General features: G+C 41.0%; 1 protein-coding gene across 2 annotated transcripts; it reads left to right on the top strand.

Moving 5' to 3' along the window:
• Nucleotides 1-1,533: 1,533 nt before the first annotated feature.
• LOC104441917 (protein transport protein SEC16A homolog) lies at nt 1,534-11,328 on the top strand. 2 transcript variants are annotated; one of them, XM_010055178.3, is made up of 14 exons: nt 1,534-1,630; nt 1,761-4,024; nt 4,273-4,593; nt 5,240-5,368; nt 5,457-5,579; nt 5,694-5,861; nt 6,131-6,256; nt 6,369-6,503; nt 8,492-8,619; nt 8,691-8,799; nt 8,935-9,240; nt 9,392-9,502; nt 9,601-9,899; nt 10,165-11,328. In XM_010055178.3, the coding sequence occupies exons 2-14, from the start codon at nt 2,159-2,161 to the stop codon at nt 10,682-10,684; spliced, it is 4,341 nt and encodes a 1,446-aa protein (XP_010053480.2). In that variant the 5' UTR covers nt 1,534-1,630; nt 1,761-2,158; the 3' UTR covers nt 10,685-11,328. The 2 variants fall into 2 exon arrangements, with proteins under 2 accessions (XP_010053480.2, XP_010053479.2); XM_010055177.3 differs by having other exon boundaries at nt 9,353-9,502.
• Nucleotides 11,329-11,520: the final 192 nt, after the last annotated feature.

Below are 11,520 nucleotides of genomic sequence, written 5' to 3'. Positions count from 1 at the left end.
GAGCCTTGGATTTATGGACTAGATTTGTTTGGTGGTGGAGGAGACGTGATAAGGGTTTATTTTGAGAAAGGAAACGGCAGTGCGGTCACTAGATGGACAAGTTTGCTGGAAGTTTGTATTTTTTAAAATTTTATAATAGGTTAAGAGATGTTTTGTGACGCATAAAGATGGAATTTTTTTTTTTTTTTTTGAAGGTTTATTAGAGACAAAACACCTGATGCACCCAAAGACGACGTGGAAAAATGACAAGGCATGCAATTACTTCTCAGCCCAATTTGTTAGGTGGAAGCATGTGCGGTGCATTTCTGGTCCTTGGTAGCGATCTGCCTCCTTCCTACCTCCCCTCCCCCATCTGATCCGTGTTTTTTCGTCCTTTTTTTTTTTTTTTCATTCCACGTCAGGAATTAGTTAGGGGTAACTTGCTGACATGGCCGGACGATCGTGTCATCATTGTTATCCAAGAGATAAGTGTATTAGACCAACAAACATATAATTTAGAAAAGAGTTATGTTAACGGGTGTTCTCAAATACTTTTTTTCATATCAAATACTAAAAGGATATTATATTTTCAATCACCGATTATTCGCAGTGCAAGAAGAATCGCGCTTGGATTCATTAATTAAAGATTTAACATATGCCCTCGTGCGAACTTGTTAACAAAAATCCTTTTAAAGTTGGATCATACAAAAAGGTTCAATGATAACTTGGGACAATTGAAAAAGTTTAGAAATTTACTGTGTCTTTCACCCTTCAAAGATTATTTTACTTATTCAAAAGTTGTGAAATATCTTCTTTAGATAATTGAATTTCGAGCTATTTACTTGATAGTCCAACTCGTATTAATTTCAGATTTGCCATTATTAAATAGAAGCGATCAAAATCTTGTGGTGGTATATCTTGTACTTATTTATTGTCGATTTCGAATCATCATTTTCTTCATTCACTCAAGGCCGCGTGATCATCCAATAACTAATGCGTATCATATTATTGAATTGTCACGATCGGGGAAGATTTATCGAGATGAGTGTGGCTTAATAGATCCATTGAGTAGTAAAAAAAAAAAAAAAGGAAAAAGTAAATGGTTAATATTACAAAGAAGACAAATTTACTCTCATCAAAAACCCAAATTGGTATATTTGTTAATTTCAATTAAATTATATTAATATCACAAAAAATTTTAAATTAGTACAATTGTGACAAATAGATGGTAGAATTTTAAATTTATGCGATCTAACTTAGTAATATAATGATAAAATTTATTGAAAATTAATGGAGGGTAAATTTATTATATGTGTACTATTTTAGTTTCTTCGTGATGTTAACTCAAAAGTAAATAATGGAAGAAACCAAGGGGAAAAATGAAAGAAGAAGAAAGAGGAAGAAATTGTACAGGGTCAGAAAAACAGCAATCGCTGCGAAATTTGGGGCAGAAATGAAAAAGGGAAATTGAAATACGCAGCTTCGACAAAATCAGACGAATATAAACCGAATAAAAAAAAAGAAAAGAAAAATGAAGCAAAAAATTGAGTCAAGAGGGCCCTCTGGTACCGGGTGGGTGGCTGATGCGAAATTCTCTGTCTCTCTCTCTCTCTCTCTCTCATCCCTGCGCGAGAGCCTCGACCTCAATCGAGTGAGTTCTTCTTCTTCTTCTTCTTCTTCTTCCATCCTGCTGCTGCTGGTGGTGGCTGCTGCTCCCGTCGCCAGCTCAATTCTCAGTCTATTTTTTTTTAATAACTATATTCATTTTTTTCTTTTTTTAGGGTGATCTTGAATGCGTTGATTTCGAGTCCAATTTCGCATATCCTCGAGAGGCGTCCCATTGCCAGGAATCGACGCCGGCATCGGAAGCCCGCCAGGAACCCTAGATCTCCCCGATCCGAGGCACCCCCCTCCCCCCCGCCCCCGATTCGTCGGTTCTCGAGGCGGAATTGCCCCTGCCCGGGTCGGATCTCGAGGCTCGCCGCGCCGTCGCGGCCTCCCGGGAAGCGCCCCGCGGTTTTTTTTTTTTTTTTGCCCCTCTTTTTCCTGATTCGCTGGGGGCGCGTCCGGTTTCCGATCCGGATTCGAGGATCGTTCGGCGGCGGAGGGTCGGCGTGATCCTGGGCGGGAGGTTCGAGGGGGATCGCGGAGGTTTAGGGTTTTCCGTTGTTTAGGTCCGATGGCGAGCAATCCTCCATTCGAGATGGAGGATCAGACCGACGAGGACTTTTTCGACAAATTGGTGGACGACGACGATTTCGGGCCTTCGGGATCGGCCTCGGCCTCGGCTTCCACCTCCGATGCGGCGAGGAAATTTTCTAATTTGAGCATTGAGGATTCGGGCGGATTAGCTGATCCGAAGCTGGCAAGAGAGGATTCCGCTGATTTCGGAGTGGCGGCTCAGGTCGCGCCGCCCGCAGGTGAGAAGAAGTCTCTTCTGCCTCCGGACTCATCTAATCCCGGTCCTGCAGTTGATGCGGTACCGATTAAAGGCGCAGCGGTGGAGCGTTCGAATGATGGGAGTGGGCACGATGCAATGGGGAGCGGAGATCATATGGATGCGGCTTCAGGATCGCTTAACGTGGCTGCAGATGCGAGCGGTGCGTTGGCATCGGCCAGTTCGTTTGAGTTTGACACTCTGATTGCGTCGAATGATAATAGTGGCACAGGGTCTCAAGATTTGGTTGACCCATCTAATGAAAAGGATAGTGGATCTGGCGGGAAAATCAAGGAAGTGGGATGGGGCTCATTTCATGCAGATGCTGTTGAGCATCCCCAGGGCCATGGGTTTGGATCCTACTCCGATTTTTTCACTAGCTTGGACAATAGCGGTGGGGAGTTCCCCAGTAATTTCCCGGAGGTTTCAAACCATGAGTCATTACTTGCAGCAGGTAATGCTGAATATCAGGCTGATGGATTGGAAAACTCTGCGCATTATGCACAGCATCAGCAGGACCAAGGCTATGGGGCTGGCCATGACGAAAGCGCTAATGTGCAGGATCTTAGTGCTAGTCAGTCTTGGGACAATATGTATCCAGGGTGGACATATGACTCCAATACCGGACAGTGGTATCAAGTGGATGGTTACGACCCCAATATGAATCTCCAAGGGAACTCTGATAATACTACAGGTCAGGAATGGCCTGCTAGTTCTGATGGAACATCGGAGGTTTCTTATTTGCAGCAAACTGCTCAGTCTGTCGTGGGAACTGCTGTGGAGCCTGGGACGACTGAGAGTGTCTATAGCACGAATCAGGTTTCAGAGGGGAATAACGGCTATCCAGATCATATGGTATTTGATCCTCAGTACCCTGGTTGGTATTATGATATGATTGCCCAAGAGTGGCGTACACTAGACAGTTATACTTCTTCTTTACAATCATCAGGTCAATCTCATGGTTACCAGAATCAAGATGGATCGATTACCACTGATTTTATGAGCCAAGCTCATAATAGCGTTCATGGTGACTACGGGCAGGCTAACAATTATGGGTCACAAATTAACGTTGGTCAAAGCCAGGATAGTCATTGGGATGGATCATATAGTGAATACAGTCAACCGAGCAGGAATGATACTCGGCAACCAGGAACAGTCGCAAAAAGTGATGCAATTTCAAATTTTGGAGGAAAACAGCAATTTGACTCTCTGTATGGCTCCGAAGTTGCTGCAAATAACCACATCAATCCACAGAATTCATTTAATTCTTTTGGAGCAGTTGAATCACATGGAAAATCAGGCTGGAATACGAGTGAGGTTCAGAAGGCTTTTGGATCGCAGAGCTTTGTCCCCAGTCAGCCATTCAACCAGGCAAATGTTGGGCGGCAAGATCAACTGCATTTCCCCAATGATTTTTATGCGAATCAGAAGCCAGTAAATTTTGCACAGCAATCCTTTCAGGGTACTCATCAGTTTACTCCAGCACATAACCTAGGACTATCTTCGGCAGGGCGTCCTGCCCATGCCTTAGTTACTTTTGGATTTGGTGGAAAACTCATAGTAATGAAAGATGCAACTTTTGCCAGTAACCCATCATATGGAGGCCAGGTTTGTCTTTTAGACTTCTCCTTAAGTTAATTTGGTCTTGGCAAGCTGAAAGGGATATTTTTTCTCTTTTTATGGTTCTATACTTTGAAGAGAATTTATGTTCCTGAAATTCCTCTGGATCGTGTTTTGCTGTTGAAGTATATTCATTTCAGAGATTGTTCAGATAGAGTGGATCTTTAACATTATGCTACCCTTGCTTTAAAAAAACTCTCATTTTTTTTGTCGTTTTCCCTCGTTTTGGTGTGAAGGATTCTTCTGGGAGCTCAATTGCTGTCCTCAACATACTTGAAGTATTCCAAAAGAAGAATGATGCTTCGGGTAATGGAGTTGGTGCTTGCAACTATTTGCATGCTTTGTGCCAACAAACCTTTCCAGGTCCTCTAGCTGGTGGAAGTGTTGGAAGTAAAGAATTGAACAAATGGATTGATGAAAGGATTGTGAACTGTGAATCACCAGATATGGATTATAAAAAGGCAGAGGCTTTGAAATTGCTTCTGTCTTTGCTGAAGATAGCCTGTCAGCATTATGGTAAACTGCGATCTCCTTTTGGCACTGAAATGGCCTTTAAGGTAAAATGTTGTTCAGACCTGCTATCAACTTTGTTTCTGACTTATTCTTTGTTTTGGATGATTTTATCATTTCTATGAGGTTTATGCACATCAGCCTTTACATATTTTGCCAGGAAATCGTTACGAAGTAACTGTTTTTAAGTTTATACTTCTTGCTCTGCTTTTGCATCTCTTGATCAACGGCGGATTGGCATCTTTTCTTCAAATTTGAGATCTTCAAAATTGGTTGTCTCACTTCCTCTAAAAGAACTGGTCTCATGTGACGCAGTAGGTTTTCTTTAAAGAAATACATCGTCTAGGGTTTTTATGTGCATACATATTCCATGCTTTGGTTCCTTTTCTGCTTTAGAAAAATGGCATATCCTCTGGCTTAAATTTTTAGTCGGCTTCTCTACTGGAAAAATTTCCAAATGTTGATATCTGCCATCTAGACATGGTTTCATATGATTAATTTGCTGAGAAGTCCAATCGGGTGATGGGAATGCTGAATCAGAAGTTTGTGCCATGGTTTGAGGATGTTATCACTCTTGTTCTTTTTCATAACTTTGATTTTATATTTCTTCTTTTCTGTTTGGGTCCTTTCATTTTCAGTGTTGTCATGGACTGGACAATTAAGTTGGTACCTGGAATCTTTTTGTCCTAACAGGAAGGTGATAGTCCTGAAACAGCAGTTGCCAGACTTTTTGCATCTGCTAAGAAAAATAATGGACCATTTGGGGGTTATAATTCTGAAAGCCGCTGCTTGCAGTTTTTACCTTCTCCTGAACAAATTCAGGTCTGCTAATCTCTCCCAACCTTTTCAATTTTTTCCACCTTGAGCAGTGATCTCATGTTCTTTAAATGATCTTGGATTTTTTGGGTAGGCGACTGCCTCTGAGGTGCAGAATCTTCTGGTTTCTGGAAGAAAGAAAGAGGCTTTACAGTGCGCACAAGAAGGTCAGTTGTGGGGACCGGCCCTTATACTTGCCTCACAATTGGGGGATCAGGTGAGGTGGCCCTTTCATGTTATTTTATATTCCCTTTTTACTAACGATGCACAACTTGAGCGGCTAATGCTTGGCTGTATTTCTGGTTCTTGGATTGGAATTGGCTTCTTGCAGTTTTACGTTGATACTGTAAAGCAAATGGCACTCATACAGATGGTACCTGGATCACCGTTGCGGACATTGTGCTTGCTTATTGCAGGTCAACCAGCTGAAGTCTTTTCAGCAGACACCAACCCCGTTAGTGCTCCTGTTACCACAATTATGTCTCAACGTCCTGCTCAGGTGTGTTTGGGTGGCTATCCTATTTTTAGTTGGTCATGAAACTTATTCTGCATGTGTTGAACCTTGTATCTGGTGGATCTTCCTAGTTTTTATTGTAGGAAATGGACCAAACTTTTATCATTATAATGAGTGAAAGCTCTTGGATTATTTATGACTGAATTGATCTCATTGTTATATCTTCTCTGTTGGGAGACATCGGCATCATAACTGACTCTATGATTGTAGTTATGATCTATACAAAATTAACTAATATTTTGCTTTCTTTGCAGCCTGGGACCAATGGTATGCTTGACGACTGGGAGGAAAATCTGGCTGTAATTGCTGCAAACAGAACCAAAGATGACGAGCTTGTAATTATTCACCTTGGGGATTCTCTATGGAAGGAAAGAAGTGAGGTATGTGCGTTAGCATTTGTTTTATTCCTTGCATACAGGAATGGGAGATTTGTAATTGAGTCTTACACAAGAATCAATGCCATCGAGTCCTTACACAAGATCTATGGTTCAGATAATTGCAGCACATATATGCTATCTAGTGGCCGAAGCAAATTTTGAGTCATATTCAGACACCGCAAGACTCTGTCTTGTGGGAGCAGATCACTGGAAATGTCCACGAACTTACGCTAGTCCAGGGTCTATACAGGTATTGCCATCTCATTTGGCTGTCAGCTTCTTATTGTAATTTCATTTTCTTATGCCGTGATTCATTCAGTAGACTGCATGCTCTTTAAGTAAGTGTTCCGGAAATGATATTTCTTGGAGGTACATGTGTACCGATGATCTTTTGTGATGTTGCTGTGTAAACTTCTTATGACTAACAGATTGCCTCGGTCTCTAGTCTTGTACGCTTCTTTTTTCTGATTAACTTTGTACTTCCATCTCTAGAAAATATAAAGTGTGCATGCACTTTATGTTGGCCATACACATGCTATGCAGCTTATTTATTTATTTTCCCACCTTCTTGTTGTTTGCTTGTTCTGTGAGGTCTGTTGACTTTTTTATCTTGTTAGATCTACCTTAAACAAATATGGTGCTATGTTGAGGTTTATTGGCAGAAGAAATTGTGATTAAGATGCTTGGAACTTGCACAAATCCTTGTCTTTCCTGCTTTTGATATCATCAGGGTACTAGAATCTATTATACAGTTTTGACGAGAATTTTGCGTAGCACAAGTTATTTATACTTTTAGTTCTTCGTCCTTGGTATCTTGCTGGGGATTTGACTTTGAGGACTACTGTTAATTTTGTTTCAGAAAGGAGAGGTTTGAATTTATTCATTCCGACAGCTGTAGAAATGAGAAATGTTGATCATTTCCTTGAATTGTGAACTCCACTGTGTTTCTTGATGTGTTTGCGGTGGAATAGAAGGTTGATATAGGAACAGGTTTCCTTCTAATGCCTATCTGTATGCTGTTCATATTAGGAAGGAAGTATAGGACACATGCACGCACACACAAACCCAGTTGGCAGGCATGTAAAATGCCAAGTTCAGACAAAAGCAGTAGGTCCATTGCCCTGTTGTTTACTTGAATAGTGCCTGTTCAGAAAGTCTGTGGCTCTGAACTAGTTGGATATCCTGTTAATAAGATTGGAATGCATTGGTTGATCCTATCTTAGTGATGATGATATTTAGATGTTGGTGAGACAGATGTTGTGGGAGAGATGAAAATTTTTTAGGCTGCTACCCCAGTGATGCCTTTGATCGGAGTTGATCTAATGCACTTCTTAGAGGAAGCTAAGATCAGTTTTGAATCATTAGTCATAACACATTGATTGCTTGTATATAACCTAGTTGCACCGACACAGACACGTGACACGACACAACACGACATGCTGACACGTCATTTCTCAAAAGTAGAGAATTTTGACACGTTCCGACATGTTATATATTAAATAAATATTTTAATATATAAATGCACAAATAACTGAATAATAATAATAAAAAGAGCCTAGAATTAATATATACTAAAAACATTAATCCTACATTTGTTAATATCATTAATTGTTTTAATTTGACAAATTCAACTACATTTCATTGTAATTTTATTGTAATAATCCATAAAACTTGGAGGAAAAAACAAGTAATCCACGTTCCATTATTAAATTTAAAATTTAACGATAAGAAAAAAAAAACAATCAACATTCCATCATCAAATATAACAAAAAGTCATTCATCCACATTATCCACTTCTTTTGAAAAAAAAAAAAAAAAAAAAAAAAAAAAAGACTCTATCTCCGACTCATCAAGTGAAAAATTTGCAACTTCAAGCATCCCAACCTCTTCAAACGAGTATTGGAAATTTGTTTTAGCTTTTATGATTTTTTTTTTTTTTTTTTCATATATTTATATTTAGACCCTAAAAGTTTTGGAAATTTGTAAAAATAACCCCGTGCGTGTCAGAGTCACGTGTCGGAATTTCCGACTCGTGTGTTGGAGCGCGTCGAAGGCAATTGATCGCGTGTCGGAGCGTGTTAGACATGTGTCGGAGTGTCGGACACGACACGAAGGGTCCCAGAGAGTGTCCGTGCAACCTAGTATATAACCATAAGTCTGGCACCTCTGCTTTATCTTGTTAGTGTGAGAAATTGTATTTTAATGTGCGAAGCTTATTGTGCCATGTTTTTTGGACAGAGGACGGAGTTATATGAATATTCAAAAATGCTAGGAAACTCTCAGTTTATCCTGCTACCGTTCCAGCCATATAAGCTCATATATGCCTATATGTTGGCGGAAGTGGGAAAAGTTTCTGACTCACTGAAGTAAGCATCGGGCCTTTTCCTGTTATTTTGACATTTTCAAACAGCATTTCTAATGTGGCATGGTCTTTTAGGTACTGCCAAGCACTGTTGAAATCTCTGAAAACTGGGCGAGCCCCTGAAGTAGAGATGTGGAAGCAAGCAGTTTTATCTCTTGAGGAGAGGATTAGAACCCATCAACAGGTGAGTTCTGTTAGTTTAGACCGTACACCACATAGCTAGTAAGCAGACTGAGGTCCCATCCTTCGACTGGTTAAATTATGAGTGAGTAATGGATATTTATCACGATCACCATTTTGACGGACAACTTGTTTGTAGGGTGGGTATTCAGCAAACTTGGCTCCGGGAAAGTTAGTTGGTAAACTGCTCAATTTTTTTGACAATACTGCGCATCGGGTTGTTGGGGGGTTACCACCACCTGCGCCATCAACATCTCAAGCAAGTATTCAAGGTCTCGAACAATTCCAACAGCCAGTGGCTACTAAAGTTTTGAGTAGTCAATCAACAATGGCCATGTCATCCTTAATGCCATCTGCTTCAATGGAGTGGTCAGCTGATAGCAACAAAATGACAATGCAAAACAGAAGTGTCTCAGAACCAGATTTTGGGAGGACTCCTAGACAGGTTTGGGTATTTGCAATTAAAGAGACTTTCTGGAGCGTTCTGCTTTTTGCTTGAAAACTTCTGTTAATGTTGAAGTCGCAATGTTTCTGATTTTGGTTTAAGTTCTGATCAGGTTGATTCATCAAATGAAATAACCTCGGCTAATGCTCAGGGCAAGGCTTCAGTGTCAGAGAGGACATCCCGCTTTAGTAGGTTTGGATTTGGCTCGCAGCTTTTACAAAAGACCGTGGGGCTAGTAATGAGACCACGCTCAGATCGTCAGGTACTTTGGTTTCGTACTAATGGATTGTGCTAAATCTTTTGTATTAGCAATATCTGCAACTGATCTGAATGTTGTGTCGCCTGCCATGTAATTTGAAGGCTAAACTGGGCGAAACGAATAAGTTCTACTACGACGAGAAGCTAAAGAGATGGGTAGAGGAAGGTGCTGCACCTCCTGCTGAGGAACCTACCTTCGCTCCTCCTCCGACAACCGCAGCATTCCAGAACGGAATGCCTGACTACAACCTGAAGTCAGCACTGAAGAGTGAAGGACTTGTCCCCAATGGAAGTCCCGAATTTAGAAGTCCAACACCGCCAGACCACACCTCAGGAATTCCACCCATTCCACCCAGCTCAAATCAGTTCTCCGCTCGAGGGCGTATGGGTGTTAGATCAAGGTACTTTCTTAGTAATAATTATGTGATAACTCCACAGTGCTTATTTTTTGTAAAGACTTCAGGTTATTGCTGTTGTCACAGGACATGATCTTGTTGGATGATATCTTATTCTGACATTGAGTGGGGTTGATATTTCATCGTTTCTTTCACTTAAATTCATTTTAGACAATGAATGCTGACAGATAATTTATTTTTTGGGGATTTCATTTCTTTTAGTTCATTTTTATAAGGAACAGGTAAAAACCTTTCTGTGTTGATTTGACAGGTACGTTGACACCTTCAACCAAGGTGGTGGTAGCCCCGCAAACTTATTCCAGTCACCATCTGTGCCAGCCGTTAAACCTGCAGTTGCTGCCAATGCAAAGTTTTTCATTCCCACCCCAGTAGTATCATCAGGTGACCAGACGATGGAGGCCATAGCTGAAAGTGCACACGAGGAAACCTCAACTACTGAAGAACCTTCGACATCCTCTGCATATGACTTATTCCAGACTTCTGCACCTCCTTCGACAGCCATGCAAAGGTTCCCAAGCATGGGTAACATCCCAAGCAAAGGGGCTGCATCAAATGAAAATGGTTCTTTCCAATCTCACTCGCGCCGAACAGCATCATGGAGTGGAAGCTTCAATGATGCATTGAATCCACCTAAGAATGTGGAGATAAAACCTCTAGGTGAGGCATTGGGCATGCCTCCTTCAGCTTATATGCCAAGCAATCCTACTTCAATGCCCATGCCGATGAATGGTGGAGGTTTTGCAGATGACCTTCATGAAGTGGAACTTTGAGCAGAAACTTTCTTCAGTCGGAAGAACTCTGAGCAGAGAGTTGGAACATGTAAATATTCAAGTTTTGTTTCGTGTGATCAATCGGAGTTCCATTGCCGCTTCATCTTATAAAAATGATGAAAGGTCACACAAGCCAGCTCCTGTATTATCTTGAATAGTTTTAGATGTTTGCAAGCACCGGATCTGGACCACCTACGCCGGCACTTTACCAAGTGGATCTATACCCGAGGTATATTCTTCACAGTTGAAGGCTGATAAATTACCTTAATTATCAATTGATGTTAGGACGAGGGATGGGTTTCTATACATACGAGAATAGAAAAGTCTGCAGGGGCGGCTTTTGTATAGTTCATTTGTTCATTTGTTTGGAAACAGATAGTCCCTGAAAGGAGAACATTCAGATGGTTCACAGGGAGGAAGGAGAGCCTCGCTGAATTGTAAAAGCGTAAGTTGGCTTGGTGGTTCTTCTTTTGTAACCCCTTTTTTAAAATCTTTTTGGCCTATTCCGATGCTCAACTGCAGTATAGAGTCGATCTGTCATAGACGCTGTAATTTTCTTTTTCATTTCGAGAGAAAAGTAACACAGATCTTAAGTTTGTTTCGCTTAGCCAATTTTTATCAGAATTTTCTCGTAGTTAGATTGACACACCAACCAAATTGCGCATCGGGTACTTTCTGATGCTCGCTTCTTTTTCTGAACTTTGATTTCTTTTGTTCTGGTAGCGCGCTCCGTAGTTCGTTGCTTTCGGAGGCGCAAAAGTTTCGAACAGCACAAAACCTCATGACCCAATTTTAGCCGATGATAGAGGGGTCGATTTCCCACCTACCACCACATC

The sequence above is a fragment of the Eucalyptus grandis genome, chromosome 4 (assembly GCF_016545825.1).
Source record: "Eucalyptus grandis isolate ANBG69807.140 chromosome 4, ASM1654582v1, whole genome shotgun sequence".
Classification (NCBI taxonomy): Eukaryota; Viridiplantae; Streptophyta; class Magnoliopsida; order Myrtales; family Myrtaceae; genus Eucalyptus; species Eucalyptus grandis.
Note: the sequence above shows the minus strand (reverse complement) of the source record. Positions and strands in the feature narration are given on the sequence as shown.

What these genes read in the sequence shown, in the direction of transcription:
- LOC104441917 (XM_010055177.3), top strand. Translation starts at nt 2,159, where the DNA reads ATGGCGAGCAATCCTCCATTCGAGATGGAGGATCAGACCGACGAGGAC. An exon ending in CCTCACAATTGGGGGATCAG is followed by an intron (nt 5,580 to 5,693) that starts GTGAGGTGGCCC and finishes GGCTTCTTGCAG; the next exon opens with TTTTACGTTGATACTGTAAA. An exon ending in CGTATGGGTGTTAGATCAAG is followed by an intron (nt 9,900 to 10,164) that starts GTACTTTCTTAG and finishes TTGATTTGACAG; the next exon opens with GTACGTTGACACCTTCAACC.